At 40.7% G+C, this 26,041-nt stretch overlaps 1 protein-coding gene across 1 annotated transcript in view; it reads right to left on the reverse strand.

The window, feature by feature from the left end:
• Window positions 1-26,041, reverse strand: part of MGAM (maltase-glucoamylase) — a 253,259-nt gene that overhangs the window by 45,779 nt on the left and 181,439 nt on the right. The window contains exons 19-37 of the mRNA XM_064372824.1: window positions 25,847-25,963; window positions 25,157-25,311; window positions 23,542-23,626; window positions 22,004-22,060; window positions 21,017-21,141; window positions 18,629-18,717; window positions 16,518-16,567; window positions 15,944-16,111; window positions 14,310-14,462; window positions 13,768-13,968; window positions 11,832-11,986; window positions 10,560-10,728; window positions 10,199-10,295; window positions 9,368-9,480; window positions 7,883-8,008; window positions 6,774-6,902; window positions 6,418-6,528; window positions 6,027-6,089; window positions 410-544 (exon numbers count right to left, since the gene is read on the reverse strand). Of these exons, the coding sequence (XP_064228894.1) occupies window positions 410-544; window positions 6,027-6,089; window positions 6,418-6,528; window positions 6,774-6,902; window positions 7,883-8,008; window positions 9,368-9,480; window positions 10,199-10,295; window positions 10,560-10,728; window positions 11,832-11,986; window positions 13,768-13,968; window positions 14,310-14,462; window positions 15,944-16,111; window positions 16,518-16,567; window positions 18,629-18,717; window positions 21,017-21,141; window positions 22,004-22,060; window positions 23,542-23,626; window positions 25,157-25,311; window positions 25,847-25,963 (2,298 nt within the window). The remainder of the gene's footprint in view (window positions 1-409; window positions 545-6,026; window positions 6,090-6,417; window positions 6,529-6,773; window positions 6,903-7,882; window positions 8,009-9,367; window positions 9,481-10,198; window positions 10,296-10,559; window positions 10,729-11,831; window positions 11,987-13,767; window positions 13,969-14,309; window positions 14,463-15,943; window positions 16,112-16,517; window positions 16,568-18,628; window positions 18,718-21,016; window positions 21,142-22,003; window positions 22,061-23,541; window positions 23,627-25,156; window positions 25,312-25,846; window positions 25,964-26,041) is intronic.

The following is a 26,041-nucleotide window of genomic DNA, read 5'->3' on the forward strand; positions in this document are numbered from 1 at the left end:
CCTGTAATCCCAGCTACCTAAGTGGCCAAGGCAGGAGAATTGCTCTAACCCAGGAGGCGGAGGTTGCAGTGAGCCAAGATCCTGCCACCACACTCTATCTAGCCTGGGTGACAGAGCAAGACTCCATCTGGAAACAACAACAACAACAAAAACCTCTCTCAGGGTGAGTGTGAGGCAATCAAAGTTCCAAGAAATTTCTAGTAAATTGTCTCAGAGGTTTTATAGGAACTTCAGGTCTGGTACAAGGTGTGTAGGCTATCAGGGCTGTTCCACTCTGAGAGGAGGAAGTGTCTGACATGTCCAAAGTCTTCCTTGGACAATGATTATCCTCTTGACTGAAGGTCAGTGGTACATAGGCACACAAAGATACACAAGTGCCACAGGTACACAGACATATACACACACTTACAATCCACATGCCATCAAACTTCAAGCTCCTCTCTGGATTCTGTGGATTGTTGTATAGTTCTTCTATTTCCCTCTTCCACCACTTGGCAGTTGAATTACGGAAAAAGTCTGGGAAAGCCACATAAGCTCGATATAGCTATAAAAAGTAAATATAATTAGTTTGTCCCACACAAATATATTCGACAGCAAACAGGCACTTACTGAGAATGCAACTCACACAAAGACCCGGACTACATGGTGACAGACGTCCTGAACAGGGCCTATAATGTTATTGGCTTATTAGAGAAATGTAGAATGAAAAGAGAAATCAGTGCTATTTGCACACCTCCCCAGCATTTGGAAGACATCCAAAAACTGTTCTCTTCATATTGACCTAGATGATAACAATCAACGCCCGGAACTCGTGACCTAGTGCATTAGATGCCCAACCCTCAACGTCAGTCCTGCCATTTCCTAAGCACTCCTCAAAGAAACAAAGCCAGGGAGAGACTGCAGACATCATATGCATGGTAGTAGGCTGGGAAGAAACACTCAGGAAGTCCCTCCTATGTCATTCCCACTGAAAGAGGGGAGGAAGGCATAAGATTACATTTCAGGATGTTAGACTACCCAGTACGCATCTGTGTTCTCTACGGTTTCAGAGTCACATGAAAACTACAGCTGTGTGTAACATAAATTGAGAGGACTTAAAGAGGGCTTTCAACTTCCTCTCATTTTCATCTTCCCTCAGATAATAAAAGCAGTGTTTTCATTTTAACATGAAAGTCAGATTCAAGATACAACTTCTTAACTATATTGTAGATTTTTGAGAGCAAGAAGTTAGTTTCATATTCTTCTGAGTGATATTTATATTTAGCTTAGAACCTGACACAAAACATATAACCAGTGTTTAACAGTGGGTTCACACCACTTAGAAGCAGTAAATAAATATCCATACATTTTTATATATTCATGTTGCTTGTTATGGAACATTATGGTCCTCTGTGTGTCTCAGTAAATAGCCTCCTCTATGCTAATCATGGCATTGTAAGAATTAAAGAGCTAAGTAATTCTGTCGAGAAGGGTTGGGGAGGTCTAGGGGAACTCCAGTTCTTATACACAACAGACAAAAGGCAATTAGGAATCCATATGTCTAGATAAGGGGCAAAAAGGGAACATAAGAAAACAGAAACAGATCAGCCTACGTGGGTCTGGCTGTCAGGGATGTGAGAAGATAGTGGGTTACATCATGGAGAATCCTAAGGGGCCATGCCAGGGGTGCCTTTTGTTAGGAAATCGAGGTAGAAACAATGAAACCCGATAAAGAGAGCCTATCACCTGAAACAGAGAGCTCCAGATCATACAGGGTTAGAAACAATGGGATGGGTGGGGAATGGAGAGTTAGAGTACTGGCCACATCTGAGTCAGAATTGTATCCCATATGAAATACACACGGGGAACCTGGCCAGCAGTGATGTATGAACTTCCCTAAGTACTGCTCAGATGACCCCTACCAATCAATAAAAATGTTCTGCCATTCTCCGAGGTGCTGGCTCTGCCTTACACCTGTCCATATTCAAGTCTTGCCTTTGTGGCTTCTGCCTTCACTTTCTCCAGTCTTCACACAGTGATGTGCCCACCCACACACTGGCCTCAGGACCACTTAGCACTCTTTTTGTAGCACATTGCATGCTACAAAATGCAATTCCTAGATCCCCCCACAGGCTTATTGAATCAAATCGCTGGAGCTTTGGACTCAGAAATCTGCTTTTCATAGGCTTCTTGGCTGTTTGTTTTATATTCAGTGAAGCAGACCTGGACATGAGTTGTTTCATCCTCACCAGCTTCATCGTGTAGGTCTCACTATTAATAATATAAATCTTAGGTTGGTGCAAAGGTAATTGCAGTTTTTGTCATCACTTTTAATAACACTCAATGGCAAACACCGCAATTACCTTTGCACCAACATAAAACTCATAACTTTTCTATCTACCAAGAATCGCTGATGAGCTACCTCACAGATTCTGTGACCCCCTAATGAAGTGTTTCTCATTAGGGGTACAACTGGCATTTGACATGAGACTTTTTGTGGAGAATTCCCTGCAATCAGAGTTATGGGAATCCCTCCCCATTGCTCACTGAATGCCACTTGTGATAAACAACATTGCCCTCAGATTTCCAAATGGCCTCAGGATGGCAGCGTTGCCCCTACTGGCTGATGAACTGTGGGGCTGATAAAAGTCAGGAAGCCCATGACCCTGAACTTCTCTGGCTGGGCAGGTTTCTGTGTCCATGTGGGCTGCTTTACCACTAAGCTTCAAGTGATTTTCTGTTAGAAATGACTAGAGGACAGGAAGCTAGGTCTTCTCCCTTGAACACTATAGATAGATAGATAGATAGATAGAATGGATTGGATGGATTGGATTGATATGGTGGGTAGATGAACATAAATAAGATAGATAGATAGATAGATAGATAGATAGATAGATAGATAAGTGTTAGAGTATAGAGTGGGTGGGTAGAGAGATAGATAGGGTGGATAGATAGATGAGGTAGAGGGATAGATGGATGGATGGATGGATGGATGGATAGATGGATAGATAGTGTTAGAGCATAGAGTGGGTGGATGGATGGATAGATAGATAGAAGATAAATAGAGTGGGTAGATAGAAGATAGATACAGAGTGGGTAGGTAAATTAGATAGATAGATAGATAGGGTGGGTGGATGGATGAATAGATATAGATTTTGGGTAGACAGACAGATTTAGATAGGGTGGGTAGATGACTAGAGATAGATGATAGATAGATAGATAGGATGGATATAGATAGATAGATAGGATGGATATAGATAGATAGATAGAGACAGATGGATGGAGGATGGATTTGGATAGATAGGGGTGGGTGGATGAATATATATATATATATATATTAGAGATAGACAGACAGACAGACATACAGACAGACGGACAGGATGGATGGATAGATAGACAGACTGACCGAGAGACAGATAGATAGAGTGGATGGATAAATGATAGATACAATAGGTGGATGAATAGATGGATGGATGTAGATAGATAGATATAGGGTATCTGGATGGATAAAGAGACAAATATACACAGTGTCTGGATGGATGGATGGATGGATGATGGATGGATGGATGGATAGACAGATAGATAAACAGATAGAGTGCATAGATAGAGATAGAGAGATATAGATGATATGATTGATAGATAGATATAAATATACAGGGTGGCTGGATGGATAAATGATAGATAGATAGGATGAACTGGATAGATAGGGTGGGCAGATGAATATAAATTATATAGACAGATAGGTAGGTAGGTAGAGTGTTCGAATGTAGAGAGGGTCAGTAGATAAAAAGATAGGGTGGTTAGATAGATAGGGTGGGTGGGTAAATAGGTAGATAGATACATAGATACATGGATGGATGGATGGATGGATGGATAGATAGAGTCGTTGGATGGACGGACGATCAGACGGACGGATGGATGGATAGGTAAGTGGGTGAGAGAGAGAAATGTAGATAGATGGTAATATTTGCTAGCTAGCTAATCTAGCTAGCCAGATAGATAGGATGGATTGGATAGATAGGGTGGGAAGATGAATATAAATTAGATAGGGAGATAGATAGATAGACAGATAGATAGACAGACAGACAGACAGACAGACAGGTAGGTAGGTAGGTAGGTAGGTGGGTAGGTAGGAAGGTAGGTAGATAGATAGATACAAATGTAGATAGATGGTAAGATTAGCTAGCTAGCTTAGCTAACTACTTAACTAGATGGATAGACAGACAGACAGACAGACAGATAGATAGATAGATAGATAGATAGATAGATAGATAGATAGATAGATACAGATAGATAATAGGTAGATAGAGTATAGATACATAGAGAGATGGATACCGAGAGAGAGATAGACAGATAGATAGAGAATAGATACTTGTTCCATAATAGACAAATGGAAAACGGCCTTGAACTGAGTTTGACTCGTTCTTGCAAGTCTTCAAAACCTGCCCCAGCTTCTGTTTTATTTGTTTCATTTTACTGAATCTACTGACAGTAAATAAAGGCATACAGTCCAATAGCTAAGCAGCCTGGTTCCAAGTGTGTCGTATTTTAAATAGAGAGTGCTATTGCTGCCAACTCACTCTGGGATCCAGGAGGTCAGAGACAGACACTAGAGAACTATGCATCACTAGCTTGCAGTACCGTCTGTTCTCACTACCCCATTGGAGCTGTCCCAGGCCTCAGCCTCAGACTCCAGATTGCGAGTTTCTGTCTAATATCAGCCTTTCCCTTTAGGACTCACCACTTGACCTGAAAACCAACTTATCTGGATAAGGCAGGAATATTTGGCCTGACTCCTGCCAGTCACATTCCTGGTGACTACAATGTTTCTCCTGCACCTCTGTCCACGGACTACGATCTTACATTACATAGCAAGAACTCCCAAAAGAGGTCTTCACCATGGGCTTCTGAGTAGATGCTACCTGAATTTACAACTGCTGGGATTTGTTTCCACAATATGGATATTTGTCTGATCAATACTTGATCTTGACACAGTATCTAGACACTGCAACATATACCACATTGCTGACTGCACAGGTCAGCTTCTTCATCCCTTCAATTCCTGACAGATGTCCTATGAAATAGGTCTTTTCCTTGTCTCCTCAGCTCTCCTGTGGGGGTCACATAGGCTACACATGCCCTGCTACAATTCCCACCCAGAAAGGATAACCATTATTGAAGAACAGCTCAAGAGGTCAGGCAGATACTTGGTCTCCAGGAGCTCCTCGGCCCCACCCTGAGAACCCTGCCTGTAGGTACTGTCACAACCATGGATAGTAAATCACACAGGCTGCATCAGTTCAGGAGACACACATCTTGGCCAGAGGATGGGGTTGTAGGCTTCCTAGACCAGTAAGGGGTCATGTATTTATTCAAGCAAGAAATGCTTAATGAATCTGGAAAATAATTCAGGTCCAGAAGCATGAGCTACCTGAATCCATTACAAGCTACAAACTGTTCCCAGGAAAGAGCAAGTTTTACAATGAGGTTGGAAACTGACAGGTAAAAGCAAAGCTGAGAAACCTAAGGAAGGATGGGGCTCAGGGGAGGACTTGTAAGTGTGAAGATGGAGTAACCTGTTCAAGGTGTGGGGGGGAAAGATGTACAAGGAAAAAGACCTAATCAGTCTTCGAGGGTTGAAGACTGCTTAGAAGGGATACCCAGCACAGCAACAATAAGTACACTAGTTCAGAGAAGAGATGGCACTTCTCGGAGGTATAGCCCAGTGGAAATTTCTTGGGTCTTTGGAATCTGACAGGCTTGGAACTGAAATCACCACGCTGTCACCTAAAACTGTGGACAACTAATTTGAGCTCTCTGATCTCAAATCCCAAGGATAATAATACATATCTACATATCTACATCCCAGTGGGCAGTAAAATATTACTACTAAAGTAATGGGCATACAGACTGACACCTAATCACATCCCCTAAGGTTTCCCCCTTGCCAAGCTCATGTCCATGGTACAGCCATGTCCAGAATCGCAGCTACGGCTGCCCCTTCCTAGAAACCTGGACTCCACCCAAATCTGCAAAGACCCTTTTACCTCCACTTGACTGTCCCAGTCTAGAGACTCATTCACAACAACATCAGGAAAATCAGGCCAGACCTGTGGAGAGAAACACGTTCAGCAGCAACGCACTAGACAGTTCCCTTACACAGTATTTCCTAAGAAATTATTATATAAACCATGTCCCTAGCAGCAATAATACTTTGATCATCATGTAAGATTGATATAAAAGAAAAGTGAATTCCATAATGCATCACATGACTTTAAAAGTCATTAACTGTATCAACAAATATTGATTGAGAAAATGAGAGCTTCTGACCTCAGAGCCCAAATAGAAAAAGCCAAAAATGACATACGTAGGCATGTGACTCACTAACAGTGACCCACCCTCAGGCTAGGGATCAGCGGATTATCACTCAGATTATACCTTTCCCCAGACAATGTCTCCATCATTTGGGTATTTGATGAAGACGTCATCCTCTATGCCCCGAGTGAAGGCAGGATAGGGCTGTGTCTCATTGCCAGAAATGGCTGGATCCTGAAATCAAAGCATAAGTCAGTTGGGAAAACCAAAGCCAGAGAATGAGAGAAACAGAATAAAGGAGAACTCCTCCAGGGAACTCCCTAGCTTCTACCTGAACTGTAGAGTTTCTGTGAGTCCTGGGAAATACACGTTTCTCCTTGAACTTCAATTTATCTACTTGTAACATGGAAACAAAGCTTTCTCCACCAAAGCCCATACCTGCTCCCAAACAGACTGCACACATTCACATCAGGACTAACCAGAATGAGGATGACCCGCATCCCGTCAGCCTTCATGCGATTGATCAGAGCTGGAAACCCAGCAAACTTGGGGCTGAGGGTGAAGTCCAGCTGCCGCTCCATGTAGTCGATGTCTGAGTACTGCACGTCCTGCGGGAGGACACGGGAAGCTGAGTGGCTGCTGTTGTACAAACCCAAGCTTTATAGAGGAGCAACCCTCCACTGCCCGTGGTGGAGTTTCAGACAGCTTCTTGTTGATGCTTTCAAATCCCAGCTCTGCCATGTGTTAGGTGTAGCTTCTGGGAAATTCACTTATTTTGTAAATGTTCAGTGATAAAATGGAAAAAAATCTAAATCTGCACCAAATAGGATGAGAATGCTTCTCTAGCATGGCTAGTCTGAGGATAAATAAAATAACAAGGATTGGAAAGTGCTTTGTAAACTGCCACTATCAGGCGTGATTGTGATGACCTCCTCCAAGAGGCTGCCCCTGGTATCAGTGGTTCATGTTTAGAAAAAATTCTGTTAGCTACCCAGGGCTAATACAACCTGGATGGCAAATCTACTGCGAAACAAAACAAAGCAACAATATATAGTAGCTTTGGAATACCCAATCTTGAGGGTAATCAGACACAACGCTATTCTGGAGAATGAAACATTGCATTTCACTATTCACTAATGGAAACACTATGTACCACTAATGGAACTATTGTAAACAACAGAAAAGTAGAATACAATTAGATATGAGATGGTTCATGGGATCAATTCTTTGATGACTGGGTCCCCTCCCATCTTCCAGTGAAGGATAAAGTTCATTTCCTTTACATTTTGACTAAATGTTTGGAAGTCATAGGAAAGAAATGGAAGGAAGTGTGAGGTGGCAGAAAGAGCCTAGGGCCAGCCTATGTCCCCTTCCTTTGGCAAATCACAGTGAGTCTTGAGCTACCATCTCTAGAAGATGGAAACAAAGGCCCTTACCTGTATTATCATGCTGGGGTGAGGCTAACTGTGATATCGTCTGAAAAAGAATATTATGTCTTTATAGAATCCCACAAACATTAGACAAATGAACACAGACACAGAGGCACTGGGTTAGTTTTGAAACTCCAGAGCCATGACTGAGAACGTACATAAGGGATCTGGGCGGCCACCATCTCATCATACAAGCTGGCAATCTCAGAGTCATTCTCGTATCCATAGCGACACAGCTGGAAGCCCAAAGACCAGTAAGGAACCATCACGGGCCGGCCAATCAACTAGAAAATAGACAGGAAACATTAGTCCTCAGAACAGAGACACCAGATTGAAGTTTTTCATGAAGTAATAAGAATATTTTTCCATGCCCCAAGCTAGACAACTAACAAATTCAAATCCAGATCAAATCTGACAGGATATAGGGCCACTGGGATTCTTGGAGAAAGCTTTCTGCTAGACTTGAGCTCCTTCTTTAAAATTCTGGAAAAGCTGATTTTACTCCATTTCTAAAGTCACTGTAGGTAACTGATTAAGAAGCTCAAAATCTGAGGTAAAATGCCTGGCTTAGCATATAGGCTCCAGTCCTGCTAGTTGTGTGACCTTAGGCAAAGGTTCAGTAACATTTTAGTGCTTCAGTTTCTTCATCTGTAAATAAGGGAAAATAATAGTATCTGCCTCATAGTGCTTTTATGGGGACTGAATGAGTTATTATGGATGAATTGTTCTAATATTCAGCAAGTAATCAATCAGTGATGTACAGTAGGTAGTACATAGCATTTGCTACTGCTGCCACCACCACCTTGGTCACCACCACCATCATCACGATTTCCACCATCACCACCAGTACTACCATCATACACCCCCACCGTCATTACCATTATCATCACCCTTCACTATCATCACCACCACCCCACTTCCACCCCCACCACCATCCCCACCATCACCACTATCATCACAAATACTACAACCAACACCACACTCCTCACACCAACCCATAGTCACCACCACTACCATCATCATCACCATCACTACCATAAACACCAACCATCACCACCCCAACCATCACCACTATCATCACAAACACTACCACCAATACCACACCCTTCACACCAACCCAGTCACCAACACTACCACCACCATAACCACCACTACCATCATCACCACTACCACTAACACCAACCATCATCACTCCCACCATCATCACCATCACCACCACTATCTCCATCACAACAACACACCCATCACCTTGACCGCCACCATGCATCACCACCCTCCAATATACTCACCATCACCACCACTACCACTACTGCCACCATCACTATTACCATTCTCACATCACTATCACCACCATCACCCCATACTGCCATCATTACCATCACCACCACCATAACCACAATTACTACTGCCACACTACTGTGGCTACCATCACCACTACTAGTACCACTGTTACTTCTGCTATTCTGCAGTGCTTACAGAGGCTATCAATTTAATGGTCATTAGAATGTATCTATTTTTCCTTATTCTATAATCTCTCTCCAAGAAAGACCAGTTGTCATCTGAGAGTTATATGAATGAATGAGGGCTCTGGTACACAGACTGTGCTATATAAGTACTTGATAAACAATTGGATTTCCCCCTACCTCAGTGTACTGCTGGGTGACAAGCTCTGGAGTTGGCCCCAAGAACACATAAAAGTCCAGAACTCCCCCTGTGGTACGATATGTCAAGGCAGGCAGGGGCTGGAATGTCACATCTGAAAATGAAGAAAAATGCTAACACAGCTGGAAACCTTCCAGGTTAGGAATTGTACCTGAAAGATCCACCTTCTCCATCTTCCTGCACCCTCCCTATCATAGAGTAGTAAGAGTGGGCATTTTTCATCATACGCACACAGAACTGAAGAAGTTAAGTGGAAGTCTACAGGTCCCATTCCTGGGTTCGTTTCCCTTTGGTGTACTTTATATTTGTTTTTCTACTTCTACATTTATTATTCTTACATTTCAACTTTTATTTTAGATATGGAGATACACGTGCAGGTTTGTTACATGGGAATACTGCACGATGCTAAAGTTTGGGGTAGGGATCCCATCACGCAGATAGTGAGCACAGTATCTGATAGGTAATTTTTCAACAAACCATACCCTCTTATACCCCCAGACTAACTTCTCTGACCCATAGTTGTATCCTCATTCAAATTATGTAACTGGCTTCCAGCTCCAAGATATTTGGGACCCACTTGGTGTTACTATCCCTTCTTCTGTAATGTTTGCCAAAATGAAAGTTGTGTTAAATCTTCTTATCACATGACATTAGACTGAAATAAACAGAAAGGCTAAACACACAAAAAATAAAAAACAATGCCCATAAAATGAAAATTTTCACTTCAAAAATCTGTTAGGCCAAACACATTCTAAATTGACTCAAGAATGACTTTTACCCCCCAAAATAAGAAAAGTGCCAGATGGCCTTACCCATGGCATTGCTGTTCAGCAGGAGCACTCCATGGGCACTGCCATCCTCCTCCAGCCCCATGTAGTAGGGGTGGACACCATAGGAATTCTTCTTATACTGAGGAGTCATGGGGAGAAGCAGTAGCAGTTTAAAAGACATTATGCCTGAGAAAGAAACTCAACCAAAATGTGCTTGCTAAGATGGGTCTCGTTTTCTCCAGGAAATAAATTAAACACGGGAAACAAAGGAGCCTGAGAATTGGCCCACTCGTCTAAAAGCGGAATGTGACGACCAAGTGGAGTTTGGGAAGATGAAGCCCAAAGCATGCACAGTGGAGGTGGAGAGAAGCAGAGACACAGAACCCAAACGCTCTGTCCTTACCCCTGGGGGCTGGTCTCGGGAGAACATCCCCCACGTGTGCCAATTCAAGTCTCTCCTGTAGGACCTGTGCTCAGTTTCCCCAAAGCCATAGAGGTACTTGGAGGGAAGGCGGGTGGAGATGCGGATAAACATGTCATTGAAGGTGAAGCCAAGTAGCTGAGAGTCCCAACTGCAACACAAAAAGGCAGATTTGAAAAAGAAAATGGGCTTTTCTCTCTGCTTCCAGCAGCTGACTTTTCAAGGACAGCAGAATGCTTGATTCCTACCCAAAACTTGTTTCATCTCCAAAACAAAATATAAACTCAATTTGATTAAAATATTATAGATATCCTCACTAAAAGCCCAGAAGTTATTCTTCATTCTTCTGTTTCCCTCTATCATTGCCTCCTTTCAGTGGTTCTCCACGATACAAATCCAGGCACTCCTCACAATCTCAGCTGTGACCACTCCACACCAACACCGCCTTCCACTCTTGCACCCCTCAGTGCATTTCGTTCATAGCACTCAAAGTGATATTCCTACAAGGATCTCACCTCATGTCCTCCCCTGTTTGCACTTCTTCCATGTTTTCACCTGAAAACATCTTATGAAGTCTTCCAGGCTGACCCTGATCTGAAAACTACCTTGCATCACAGCTTCATCTCCCAGCACTCACCTGCTTACTTGTCCACTGCTCCATCCACACAAGACTTCTTCTATTCCTTACAATGACAGCATGCTCATCTCATGGCCTATCCACTCCTAGTCCCTCTGTCTAAAGGGGCTCTTTCCCTTCTCCCTGTCTTATATGGGTGGCTCCTTCTCATCCAGGTCCTATTACAATGTCACCCTCTCAGCAAGATCTACTCTGATTACAATATCAGAAGCAGTAACCACATCATAACTCTCAATTACCCTGCTCTTTCACCTACACAGTAGTTATCATTCTCCCAACCTGCTTTCTACACTGTAACTTAAATTACCTTTGTTATTTACTTATGTTTTTGTCATGAGAAAAGAAACCTCAGCTGTCTATAAGGAGCAGCCCCTAACCTAGAGAAGGCACCCCATAAATATCTGTTGGATGAATCCTCAGGCACACTCAACTGCCTCAGTAATTATATCCAGAATGATAAAGATCTCCCATAAGAACAGGTCTCAAGGAAACAACTCATTCATGGATCTGAAAGTGGACAATGTGATGCTTTGAAACAGGACACCTTCAAAGACAATGGACCTGGCAGTGAATGTACAGGTAGCCACCAACTGTAAGTCACACTAGAAGCCACTCACATTATAGTGCCCGTACTCTTCCGGCGAATTTCAATCCCAAATGGATTCTTCTTAATGAGGACATCATAGAGTTGACCCTCAGGGCTGCTGGATGGAACCCTGGGTATGTTCAGAGGGACTGGGACTTCATACCGATTGTTATTGGGATCATAAATCTAGGCCAGATGAAATAGATGTTAGGCAAATATAGTACTCTTGAAACCTATACCCTTAGCAGAACATTTTTTATTTTTGGACAAAAAGTTCAGATGCTATGTTTCTGTCTTCTTTAAGCTCATGACACCTGAGATGTAATTAATATGTCAAATAACAATTTCAGACTTAACATTTTTCTCTGAGTCTGTCATATCTCATTAGTAAGGCCTCTGTTACCATAATGTACTCAATGGGACACTGGTCCTAACTTGGAAAATCATTCCGGAATCAGTGTAGTATTTAAGAATATGTTACTTGTTACTCTGTGTGGGTATATAAGTATATATAAATACTTGAAAACTTTTCTGAATTGAAAAAAAAAACCTGTCTCCCCAAAATAAAATCTATTTGATTAAAGTGATCATAATGTTCTTGCTGAAAGTGGTATCTAAACTGATTCATGAGTACCTGCTACATCCCTGCCTGACACTACTAGACAACAGGGATATGAGGTGAATACTGCAATATTATGGTTTTACAAAATTCACATGCTAATGAGAAGTGAAAGAGATCAGCGCACGACACCTGGGTGATGTGTGCTAAGGAAGGGCTATGTAGAAGTGCTACGAGATTCTAGAGAAGGTAATGCCTAACATTGTTTCTGGGAGACAGAGAAGGTGTCATGGGAGAAATACAGCCTGAGTCTTAGAAGCTTGGCAGTCATGAACCAAAAAAAGAAAGGAGATCAAGTCATTCTGGTGAAGAATAACAACCACAAACACAGAGAGTGTTAAAGTGGGCCAGAAAGAGGCAAATGTTTTGGAAAGAGCTACTCTATGCTCAAGAGGTAGAGTAGGCAATGGTTAAGGCTAGAACCCCAAGGAAGTTCATTCACTTCAAACCCATTAGGTGCCTACAACATACTAGTGCCATGATGAGGATAGAAATATACAATAGTGTCATCCCTGCATTAGAAAATGTACAAGAACTCAGAATTCGGGCTGATGTCAGATTGTAAAGAAACTTTCAGGCCATGCGACAATGTCCTGATCACTTTCACTGACTCAATAACATTCCAGTGCTAACTGTCTGCCAGGCTCTGTCTCACACTTCAGAAGCACAAAGAGGAAAGGGCACATTCCTGTCCTTGAGAAGCTTAGTTTAACAGAGAAATAGACATAACAGCTAGCCCATCTCTAATCCTTAAATGTAATTAAATCCTGGAAAGGAATGAAATCCATGCACATTGTTTCTACTTTACAGATATCTCAAACTCAGTAACCCAAACTGAACACATCATCTTACATTGATCAAGCACAACCCTTTTCCGTATTCCCATTCTGGTTGATGTCAGCACCATCCATATTAAGATGCAAGCTACAACACAGTCATCAATCTTGATGCTTCCCTCTCCCTGTCACCTGCTTGCAATCAAGCACCAGATCCTGTAACCCAACTTTCTCAACCTCACACAGGTCCACTGTTCTCCACCTTCGTTCCAGTGTCTAGTCCAAACCAAATCCCTTATCTGACCTACTCAACTGGTAGCCTCCCAACTTGTCTCTCCATACGCACGCTGGCTCTCCCAACCATTTTCCTAACAGTAGCCACAGTAATCTTTTCCAAACAAAAATTAGGGCAGGTCTCATTGTTCCCTCAATGATTTCTCAGTGCTTTTTGGATAATAGTCTAGTGTATTGCAACATGATTAATTTATTTTAGGGTTCTGTGACCTTGGCCAGCAAAAGGTAATAGAACTGAAAAGGGTCTAATTAGTCCCAGATTCATATACTGTGTTTACCTTGAACTGCAGCATGTCATTCTCATGGTAAGTTACATCCAGGCGAAGGGGGTTCACGGGTGTGGAAGGGAAGGCAGTGGCATAAACAGAAGACTTTAAGGAGATGTCAGCTGTGGCCCCATGTGAATTATATTGAACATCACTGACAGAATATAGATCGTTGACAAAATAGCAAAACGGGACTCCAGAAGAATTGGATGCCTGAAAAGTAAGGCCAAAGTCATAGATCAGCACAGCATGTGGTCTTAAAGTTCTCTAACCTAAACAGCATCACAAAAGTCATTTTATAGGGCAATAAAGCCACCCTATCACATACAATTTGGCAATAGCATAAATTTAAATTCCTGGTCTCCAAGCAAAATATTTTTTTAAAACAAGTCTTACACACGTCTCCACCTACTTGTCACATTCAGAGCAGGTCCCTTTGGAAGTCCTTTCTTTGTATGCATTTTAAGTAATTATGTAAGTAACAGTGCTATGCTTATGAAACTACAGATTAGTGTGGAGATTTTCATGTGCATGAACCCCATCAGCAAGGTTACCTCCCAGATGCAGCCACGGGCAGCACAGTTTTCTGCAGAAGCACCATTCTCATCAGGGTAACAGTCTATTTTTTCTTCGTCCCTTATTTTTATGTCCCACTCCACTGTGTATGCTTCTCCCAGGACAAGATTGATGTCTGTGATAATGGCAACCTGTAGGAATGTGGGAATCACAAGGAAATTCATCTTTAGGAGAAAGGTCTTGCAAGATCTGAGACTTTTATTTTAAGCAAAAAAAAAAAAGAAATTAGACCAGACTTTCAAACATCCAAGCAACACATGACTTTAGCTTACAAGAAGGGAACTTTACAGTGTGGGAATCTATTTAGCAGCAACAGGGCAAACATCTCCACTCTAGCAGAATCTTATACACAGCATAATGAAAATAGTTAGGTCAAATAGAACCTGTCATGATCATTCCTTATTCTTTTCTACCCTGACTCCTCTTAGCCCTCTGTATCCTGTGAGGAAGGCTCTCTTTTGCACTTCCTCTGTAGCATGACATATGGTGTCATCCCAAAGTGAGTTGATACTCTTGATCTTCAACCCCAAAACCAGTATCCCCCATTAGTCTGGAGTGGTAGAACGAACACAGCAAGAAGAATCATATGACCTGGTTATCAGACCCACGTTTCTGTAGAACGTTGAACAAATAATTTCTTTTTTTTATTTTTTAATTTTAATGGGTGTATAGTAGGTATATATATATTTATGGGGTATATGAAATATTTTGATTCAGGCATACAATGCATAATAATCACATAAGGGTAAATTGGGTATTCTATTTCATTTCTTTGGGTTTCAATTTTAACAACAGCAAAATTGATAAGTTAAAAAAAAAACATTACATTTTTTTCCATTTCTAACATCCCAGGCTCCTCATTTCTCTGAGCCCAAAGTCTCCAAATCTGAAACCTTCTTTGAGTCCCATTAATTCAAATATTTAACATTTTCCTATTTATCACTGACACATCTTTAAACAACACTTCTCAATTTAAAGTTATCACTTGTCTGGAGTAATAAAATCACACTCTAAAATCACAATCTAAAGATTATCATCCTTCTCCCAGTCTCCTACCAGTCTAAACCATCTTGTTATTCCCTGTTCTACTAGTCTCCACCCCCCACTCCCACTCCCAACAATGCTCACAAACAGCAGCACAGCCTTCATTCAAAGATCAATATGAGACCCTTTAAGAATTAAATCAAGTTGGTACCTAAGACCCTCCAAAATCTGACCACAAGTTTCCTATCCAAACTAGTCATTTTTGAAAATTGAATCTTATCTATGCTAGTCATACAAAATAAACAGTTCAATAATGTAAGGCTGTTCCACACTTTCCTAACTTTGCTTTTCTTGCATCTTATCATAATTATTATTCTATTTTTGGGAAAAGGAAGTGAAACCAGTTAGAGAGAGCAGAACACTGAGAGGCAGAGAAGGGAATAAGAAGGAAAACACCCAACTCATTCTAGCTCTGAGTACCTTACTTTTTTTCCCAGCCCTCTAACTTCCCCAAAACAAGACTCAAAGGTGCTCTGGTCCTTCAGTAACCCATGCAACCTTGGCAAGAAGGAACGCCATGATGCTATGGAGAATTCTTAATACACCATCTCAACAAAATGGTTTTTACCTTCAGGTTGGAATCATAAGTGACTGTAGGAGAAGTCTGACTTGGGACACCATTGTGTTTCACTGTAACATTGTTAGGTTCCTGTGTCCCAAGAATTTTAATCTCATTAAATGCTAAATTATTGGGGTCCTTGTAGGTTGATTGTGAAATATTCACCTCCAAGCGGTTCTGCAAAACAAGTAAGTCTAAGTATGCACAAAGATATGCCTGTAATACACAGATTCTCAAGTCACTCCAACATTTCATTCCAGACCTGATATCCCCCAATTGCCCTGCATTCTTCTCTGCTTTCTCTACTACTGTGTTCTCATAAGTAAAACATTATTTTAATAATCCTCTAATTTTAAAAAATCATGAAAACACATAGATATTTAAAAACTGTATTTAGAATTACTAGCTGCTATATTAATGCCTCCTTTTGAAAACATCCATGAATTCATACATACAAATGTGTTCACCTATAGCCAATAATGCATATAAAGTTACAAATATAATCACACATGTACATAAGCACAGATGAGCTAATGGCCAGACAAAAGCCCACACCTAAGATTCATAAAAACATGCTACTCACTTGAGTGACAGAAAACTCACAAAAAAGATACACTTTATTTGCCACAGTATCTGAAAGCGAGAGAAAGACAAGTCAGATTCTGGTCTGCCCACTACAGAAAAAATTTCACCCTGCCACTCCTTTCAGCTACATCTTGATGTCACAAATGGCAGTATTTCCTTTTCCTTATGAATAAATAATATCACATTTTATATGTGTATCACAATTCTTTATTCATTCATTCATCAATGTACACTTAGACTGTTTCTGTATCTCAGATGTTGTGAATAATGCTGTAATAAACATGGAAGTGAGTATATCTCTTAAAGATACTGATTCTGTGTCCTCTGGATATAAACACAGAAGTGGGATTTCATGGACTGTAAGGAAGTTCTATTTTTAATTTTTTGAAGAACTTCCGTATTATTTTCTATAATGGTTGTACCAATTTACATTCCCACCAACAATCTACAAAAAATCCATTTTCTCCACATCCTCACCAGCACTTTTCTCTCGTCTTTTTTTATAATTTCCATGCTAACAGGTGTGAGGTGATATCTCACTGTGATTTTTGGTTTGCAATTTTCTGTCATTCACTGACATTGAGCATCTTTCCTCATACCATTTAGCCACTTGAATGTCGTCCTTGGAAAAGTATCTGCTCATTTCCTTCACCCTGTTTTTAGTTGGGTCACTTGATCTTTTGCTACTGAGTTGCATGAGTTCCTTATATATTTTTTATGTTAATCTCTTCTCAGATAGGTGCTTTGCAAACACTATTATTCACTCTGTAGTTTGCCTTTTCACTTTGTTGATTGTTTATTTTGCTATGCAGAAGTCTTTTGGTTTGATGTAGTCATGCTTGTTTTTTTTTTTTTTGGTATTTTTGCCTTTGCTTTTGGTATCATATTCAAAAAGTCATTGCCAAGACTAAAATGTCAAGGAGGTTTTTTCCTGATTTCTTTTAGAAACTTTACAATTTCAGCCCTTATATTTAAGTTTTTAATTTTATTTTTCACAGTAGCCAAGATATGAAAACAACCTGTGTCCATCAATGGATGAATAAAGAAATTATGATACATATATACAACAAAGTATTATTCAGCCATGAAGAAAAAAGAAAGAAAATTCGGCCATTTGCAACAGCATGGATGGATGTGGAGGACATTGTACTAAGTGAAATAAGCCAGAGACAGAAAGTCAAATACTGCATGGTCTCACTTATATGTGGGATCTAAAAAAGTTGAACTCATAGAAGCAGACAGTATAACAGTGGTTCTTAGAGGCTGAGGGTGGGGAAAATCAGGAAATGATGGTCAAGGGTACAAAGCTTTAGTTATTAGATGAATATGTTCTGGGGATCCAGTCTACAGTATGGGTGGTGATGGATGTGTTCATTAAAATAGCTGTGGTAATCATTATACTATGACTATATATATTAAATCCTCGCTTTGTTCACTTTGAATAAATTTCATCTTTATTTTCCAAATAAATATTTTACAATTAAATAAGTAAATAAATTTTTAAATCTACAGATTGTATTAGATGGACAAGAGTCTCCAAGGCCAAGTCATTGTTTTTCCTTCTCTTTCCTACAGGAACATTGCAAAGGTTCCCTTCCAAGGACTTTCCAGGCATATGTCTCAAGGGAGTCTATTTCCTAAACTTGAAGCACAGGTATTGTTAGTGTACTGAAGCCATGAATAGGCTAAAAAGTATGGCTAGATGAGCACACACTAGAACAGTATATTCTCACTGCCTCTATGGCAGGTCTATGATTTTTACATCATCAACATTTGCTTATAAGAATTTGGAAAGGAAGATATTAACATTGACTTACAGGAACAGTCTTGAAACCATCTCTTCTGAGCACCCATTGACAATAAAATGAGAGCGTATTATAGATATCATGGCCAATGGGAGAATTGTCACAAATAGAAATGAATTTTTCTTTCTTTTGTAGTTCATCTACCGCTACCTCTGAACCATGCAACCAGAAACAAAATACCTAAGTGACTCTTGCTACTGTGTCTGGTGAGATTTCTCCCAAAGCTGAATGACTAGCAGGAGTGAAGGACCATAAGTCACAGGTGCAGGCTTTAAAAATGCAACATTATCATAACAGTGCTCACCCTTCGTTTCCCCATCATCCCAGAAAAGTTCTCCTTTCGCTTCTTTGTTCTCATCTAGGGCAATGATAAGACCAAGAGGGTTCTTTCGACTGTGGGAAACAAGATTTATGAGACAAAGACAGGAGTCAGAGAATTTTGCCAACCAAGTGAGGATGTTTCCATCAAATTTCAAATTGGAAAAGTTACTAGCAGCAGATGGTTCTGTTTTCTTCAGGTGCAAACACAAAATTGACAGGCGCATCTATCTTTAATATCAATGGTGTCACAGGAGATAGAAATACCCCAAACAATAGCAATAACATCTATGTTGGAGGCAAGAATTCAAGCACCAGTGTCACTGAAATCGTGCAAATGAAAGCTGCTTCTGCAACTACTATTTAGAACACAGAGTATGAGAAAAGAAAGAAATCTTAGGCAATAACTGGTTCATTCAGATCACTTTAGCAATGATGCCCTCGGGAGAAGTGTCCAGTACTGTGAGGAAGATACGTTTTCGCCTGCCTAAGGAGTAGGTTGTTTTCATACTCAGAAAACAATAACATACAATAAGATCCATCTATTAAATGGTAACTTATCTGATTATTGGTTATTACTTTGTTTTAAAAGAAAAACAAATCATTCTAATTATCTACTTTATAATTTAGAATAGGAAACACAAAACATTCCTCAAAGACATGGTAAAATAGATGGACATAGAGGAAGAAGGGGAGGGAGACAGATATTTTCATTTGGAATCTCTCCTCACTCTGTCACTCCTCTAGGCAACCTCCCAGTTTCCTGGATCCTTGAAGGAAACTAACATGATGCCAGTTGGAAGTAATTCCTTGCTTGCAAACAGAGAAGAAGGTAAATCATCTCTGGAGGAATGAGATGCACATTTATAAGGTATCACAGCTTAAAAACAAAAGATCACCAAGCACACAAGGTAATAAGTCAACATAAAAGTAAGTCAGCAAAGACAACTAACAATAGACTTAGATTTACCCAAACACTTCAGATAATATAATTTTCAAGCACAGAATATACAACTATGATTGAAATGCTAATAGTATTAAAGAAGAAAGAGAAAATCATCTAAGGAGCAAATATATATATAAATATATATAATCTGCCTGATAAATAAATACATATATATGAAAAATGACTAGAAACTTGGAAGTGGCGGTGCTTCCTCTGCTGGAAGATTAAAGAAAGATTTCCTGCTGATAAAATGTAAGTTCGATTTGGATCATTAAGACTGTACCAGGCAAAGAATGTCGGAAAGAAAAAGTGCAAAAGCTCAAATGCAGTAAAATACATAGGTATGTTTGGGAAATAGCAAGTTTTTTGGAATGGCTGGTCTGTACGTACATGAAGGTGTGGCAGGAGATAGAGTTGTCAAGGTAACGTGGAACCAGGTTTTGACTGGTTTTGAATACCCTATTATTGAAAGAGTTTGGACTTCAAGCCTGGGAGGAACCAGTTGAGATTTTCATTTTGGAAAAAATAAATTTGGTATTAGTGTGCAGAGCAGCTTGAAGGTGAACAATTATAAAAAGGAAGCCAAATAGTATTGGATTTAGGAATATTTTCCATTAGTATCATAAAAAGTCTACAATTTGGAAAATTAAAGCAATAAGAGAGGTTCAAAAGAAAAGACAGGTGTCTGGCTTCCAAAGAACTCCTAGTCTATTAAAGACAAATAGGCTAATACGCTCAAAGGCATGAAGATATAAATGTGCACCTCTTCAGTACAGATGGAATTTAGAATGTTGGAATCAATTGAGTATAAAGGAAAATTCAGTGACATGGAGATTTGAGGCTTGCAGGAGGTAATTTTTGAATCAAATTTTGAATCACAAGAAAGAAATCTTAGCGGGAGAAAAGAAATAGGAAGCTGAGATTTCTAGGAGAGTGGAAAGTGAATCCTGGCCCTCTAGAAATAAGAAAGAGTGAGTCAAGAGCAGAGAAACATGGATAGGCTACGTGGCCAATGCAGACAGAGGGATCAACTGATGTGGTTTGCCCAGAATTGAGAAGCATCCCAAGAGGGGAGACTTTTGGTGCTAAAACTGCAACAGTCCTGGGCAAACCGAGGAGGCTGATCACCTGGCTGTTAGCGTGTTTCAAAAAGAAATTCAAAGGGTTTAAGAAAGTAAATAAACTACAGTCTTTCAAAATCCATCTGGATACAGCTCTAAATCAACAGCTTCTTGAACAGAGGTTGAGAGAAATTCAAGAACGGATGTTGAGGACACCCCACTCCTCCTCCTTCACACATACCCCAATACCCTTCCTCCCCAAACTCCACATGGTGTTTCAGCATCCTGGTGCTTGGTCAACACATGGGAACAGAAATGACTGGTTTTGTCAGCATCCTCCTTAAAGGACACTCCAGCCATGCTATACCTGGCCAGAGTGGTTGTATTTGGCTGCTGTGTGGGGAAGATGTAGCCTCCTCGAAGGTGAAGTCCAATTTTGTCTCCAGGAAGTTCCATCTCGACTTTTTGCTTCCTCCATCTCACTTGGCCCCCCTGATGCATGCAGATAAATCAAACACATTGGCATGACAGTACATTATCCTTCACTGATTATCTACATGCCAAGTGATCCACAGCTCTCTCTTCCCTTTCCAATTAGCTGAATTACTGTCTAGCCAGGCGATCAAACAAGAGAAGAAAAAAAATCAGGAACGACATGTTCTGCCATCAGTTGGAGGTTTGAGAGAACATTTACGCCGTGCTGAGGCTATTTGCTATATGTTACATAAACCAATAGTTCTAAACAAGTAATGTGATTCCTGATGAAGCTCACATTGTACATCAGTTCCTCCAATATTCATTTAAGAGATACTATGGGCTGGGTGCAGTGGCTCATGCCTGTAATCCCAGCATTTTGGGAGGCCAAGGCGGGCAGATCACCTGAGGTCAAGAGTTCGAGACCAGCCTGACCAACATGGAGAAACCCTGTCTCTACTAAAAATACAAAATTAGTCTGGCTTGGTGGTGCATGCCTGTAGTCCCAGCTACTCGGGAGGCTGAGGCAGGAGAATTGCTTGAACCGGGGAGGCAGAGGTTGCGGTGAGTCGAGATTGCACCATTGCACTTCAGCCTGGGCAAAAAGAGCGAAACTCTATCTCAAACAAACAAACAAAAAAAGAGATACTATGTCAGTCTCTAACTTATTGTAGAATAAAGTATATGAAGGTATTTTTTCACATTTCATCATGACTGATGTTAGGGCTTTAGGTTAATTTTATATCCAGGTTCTGCTATGAAATTACAGAAAACACTACAAAAATACTCCTCAGTCTGTAGATGGATTTCTCTCTCTCCAGAGAGATAGCTTGTCTATGCTGCAGTCTTAAGTAGTAGAAGAAAAGTCAAAGCTACTTACAGTCTCATAGTCATACCAGACAGCATCAGGCAAATATGTCATCACTTTCTCCACACCCTGAAATTAAAACAATATAGTGTCCCCTGAGGGAAATAAAACAGATTTCATTTTATTCTCTAGGGAACTTCTTAATCATATACAGAGAGGGTGGGAATGCCCTTTCCTTTCTCTGTTATTAATCCTTTCTTCTGCCTCTCCTCTAATACAAATAATAGAAGCTATAACTTGGCAACTCAGAGAGAAATCCCAAATGTAACCACATTAGAAATAATAATAATAATAAAACATGTATGGTGACAAACATTCCAGCTTTACATGATTACCTCATTTAATTTTCCCAACATTCCCAAATGATGGGTACTATTATTATTATTATTGTTACACCTCTACAGATGAGAAGCCAGCACAATAATCACCCCAGATCACACAGGCTCAAAGTGGCAGAAAAAACAACCACATCCTGGTCAGCCTGACTTTAGAGTGAGTGCTGGGTCACTGCTCCATCCTGCTTCTAGGTCACGGAGCAAGTCAGGATCTGCTATGAGAATCCGACAACAAATAGGACCACTCCTGATATAGTTTGGATGTATGTCTCTGTCCAAATCTCACGTTGAAATGTAATCCCCAGTGTTGGAGGTGGGGCCCAGAGGGAGGTGACTGGATCACGAGGGAGGATTTCTTATGAACAGTTTGCACCATTCCCTTGGTTCTGTCCTCGTGAGAGTGAGTGAATTCTCGTAAGATTTGGTTGTTTAAAAGTGTGTGGCGGCCAGGCGTGGTGGCTCATGCCTGTAATCCCAGCACTTTGGAGGCCAAGGCAGGCAGATGCCCTGAGGTCGGCAGTTTGAGACCAGCCTGGCTAACATGGTGAAACCCCACCTCTACAAAAGATACAAAATTAGTTGGCATGGTGGGGGCGCCTGTAATCCCAGCTACTAGGGAGGTTGAGGCAGAAGAATTGCAAGAACCTAAGAGGCAGAGGTTGCAGTGAGCTGGGATTGTGCCACTGCATTCCAGCCTGGGCAACAAAGTGAGACTCCATCTCAAAAAAAAAGAAAAAAAAAAGAGTGTGTCACCTCTCCTGACTCTCTGTCTCGTTCCTGCTTTTGCTATGTGACATCCCTGCTCCCCTTTGCCTTCCTCCATGATTGTAAGCTTCCTGAGGCCTCCCTAGAAGCTGCTCAGATCATGCTTCTTATAAAGCTTGTGGAACCGTGAGACATTAAATCTCTTTTCTTTGTAAATTACTGTGTCGGGAATTTACAGCAATGCAAGAACAACCTAACCTAGCCTAACTTGTAATATAGAGTTTCCAGTAAATGATTCTAAACTGGTTGGAAACTTGATCAAGAAAAAAAAATTCTAGAACAGAAAATATGTAATTAACAGATGTCTACCTTCTCAAAACCTAGCATACTCTCTTTGAGGCTGACTCCGTCAGAGATGTCGGAAATGAGTTTCGAACAAGGAGAGAGGAGTTTGCAGGGCAGCAGGAACAGAAGCAGAGATCCCTAGTGTATCTCTGTGGGAACACTTACTTCATCCAGAACTGGAGTGATGAGGAGGCCAGGCCCCCATAAGAACTGTTGGTGCACATCCCAAGTGTTGTTGTCCCCATAGAACCTAGTGACAAAAGAGACAGTTCACTGAGATTTGGGTCACTGCCAATGAGATTTATTGTAGCTCTACTCACAACCTGTTGAAAGCATGCAGGCTGGCAGCCTGGGCAAACCTCCCAAATTATTCTGCGACACCTACTCAATCCCCTATGCACTCCTAGACAGGTTCACCTTCCCCAGCCCACATCTCCTATTCTTCCCTCAGGATGAACAGATGTTTCCATTCCAGTATCTATGCTAGGCAGGTCCCAGGCTGTAATTCTATTTTCCATATCCCTCTTTTTAAAAAAAAAAAAAAAAAAAAAGTAAGTTATCTCAGATCCAGACATTTGCATCAACATGAATGGAACTGGAGATCATTATGTTATACGAAATAAGCCAGGCATATAAAGACAAACATCACATGTTCTCACCTATTTGTGTGATCTAAAAACCAAGAACTCATGACACAGAGTGGAAGGATGGTTACCAGAGGCTGGGAAGGGTAGTGGGGGGCAGGAGGGAAGTGAAGATGGTTAACAGGTACAAAAAAATCTAAAGAATGAATAAAATCTACTATTTGATAGCACAATAAGGTGACTATAGTAAATAATAAGTTAATTGTACATTTAAAAGTAACTTAAAGAATGTAATTGGATTGTTTGTAACTCAAAGGATAAATGCTCAAGGGGATGGATACACCATTCCCATAATGTTAATATTTCACATTGCATACCTGTATCAAAACATCTCATATACCCCATAAATATATGCACCTACTATGGACCCACAAAAATTTAAAATAAAAAAATAAGTTAAATAATTAATACATTTCAGAACTTCAGCTGAGTATCAAGAAACTGGATTTGGTTATCCAAAATACCAGGTAATTTAATATTTTACTTTTTTCTCTTTCAGGATATCTGCATTTTGACAAGAAATTTCATGAGCAGAAAAAACTTCCCAAAATAATGAATATATAATAGCTTGACATGTGCCTGAGGGCCTGATATGTCACCCACATAAGGGAGTTGACTGTACTTTGACAAGAAAATGCCTTTAAGTGCCCTGTTTTAGAATTAAGTTAGAGATGTTCATTGCCTGAGAAATAAGAATTCTGAAATTCTACAAATCCTTTCCTCATTTGTATTTATATTATAGGCTCATTCCTACAGCTTGAACATACTTCTGGCATTCTAGTGCATTAGGGAAGAGACCATCACAGACAAGATTTCAAATCCTTTAAATTAAGACTAAAGAAACTAAGAAAAATATGATTTGTCCACGATATAGTTAGTGAGTGGCATAACAAAGAAAAGACCGGAAGTCCCATGACTTTTAGTCTAATTCTCTCACCAAAAGGGAACAGGTGAGGCTTACAAATACCAACTAGGTATTCCAGTTAGAGTGATAGATTAATTGAGATAGATGATAGATATATAGATAGATCTGAATAACTGCCTGAATTCTTTCAATTTTCACTCTGATATTTGATGATATAGTCAGTGTCATTCCAGATACATTAATAAAATTTGAGGAGGTTAGGTGAACTTACTCATGCAAAAGGGGCCTGGCCACCGTGTCCCCTCGGCTGTGAGCACGGAAGAAGAGGGTGTACAGGTAGGGCAATAGAGTATAGCGGATGTTAAGGTAGTGCCTGGAGGAATTCAGCAGCAGGGAGTCAGCTCCAAAGGAGGCAGGATCCTGGTCCTGCAAGGAAATAGGAGTTTGCAGTTGTGGTTTGGCTGCAGGATGGCAGAAGTATCTGCAGAATTCCAGACCTCATTCAACCAGGAATTTCCCTCCTGAATGACAGGGGCCTAGGTTGCAAACCTCACTTCTGAGCAGTACCAAGTAAGTGTCTCTCCTTAGGGTTTCTATTCATCCTGCCTCCCTCACTCTTTAAGACTCCTTTTTTGGGAGACTGCAATTTAAATAATTTTGAAGTATTTCCTTGTTTGCTTCTTATTTAAAAGTAAGCGATGTAGATAAAGTGTACAGAAATTTGACTAAAGACCTTTACAGACTCGCCATTTCCTTGAATGCAGCAGCAAATAACAGGCTGAGGCAGCTGGGCATTTTCATGATACAGCACATGTTCTGGTTAACTGCACATGATGGTGCAAATTAGTGTAAGTGAAGACCAGGTAACAGGTTGGCTCAGCAGATTCTTGGTGAGGATGTAAACAGATCTAGTCCTAATGTACACCAAATGTATTCTGACTCTGTTTCCTAGGACCCTTACCTTGTAGCCTTGGTCATTGTGATTCCTAGAAAATGGATAAAATGCACCCAGCTGCATCCACCGCCTACAGAGCTCCTCAGGGGTGTCCAAGGCAAAGCCGCATATGTCAGCACCCACCTGGAAGGACACACAGACAACAGGTATACCTCACTTCCTTCTGCCACTCTTCTTTGCTTTCCACCAGGGACCTCCCAA

The sequence above is a fragment of the Aotus nancymaae genome, unplaced genomic scaffold (assembly GCF_030222135.1).
Source record: "Aotus nancymaae isolate 86718 unplaced genomic scaffold, 86718_ANA_hifiasm-v0.15.2.pri h1tg000002l, whole genome shotgun sequence".
Taxonomy (NCBI): Eukaryota; Metazoa; Chordata; class Mammalia; order Primates; family Aotidae; genus Aotus; species Aotus nancymaae.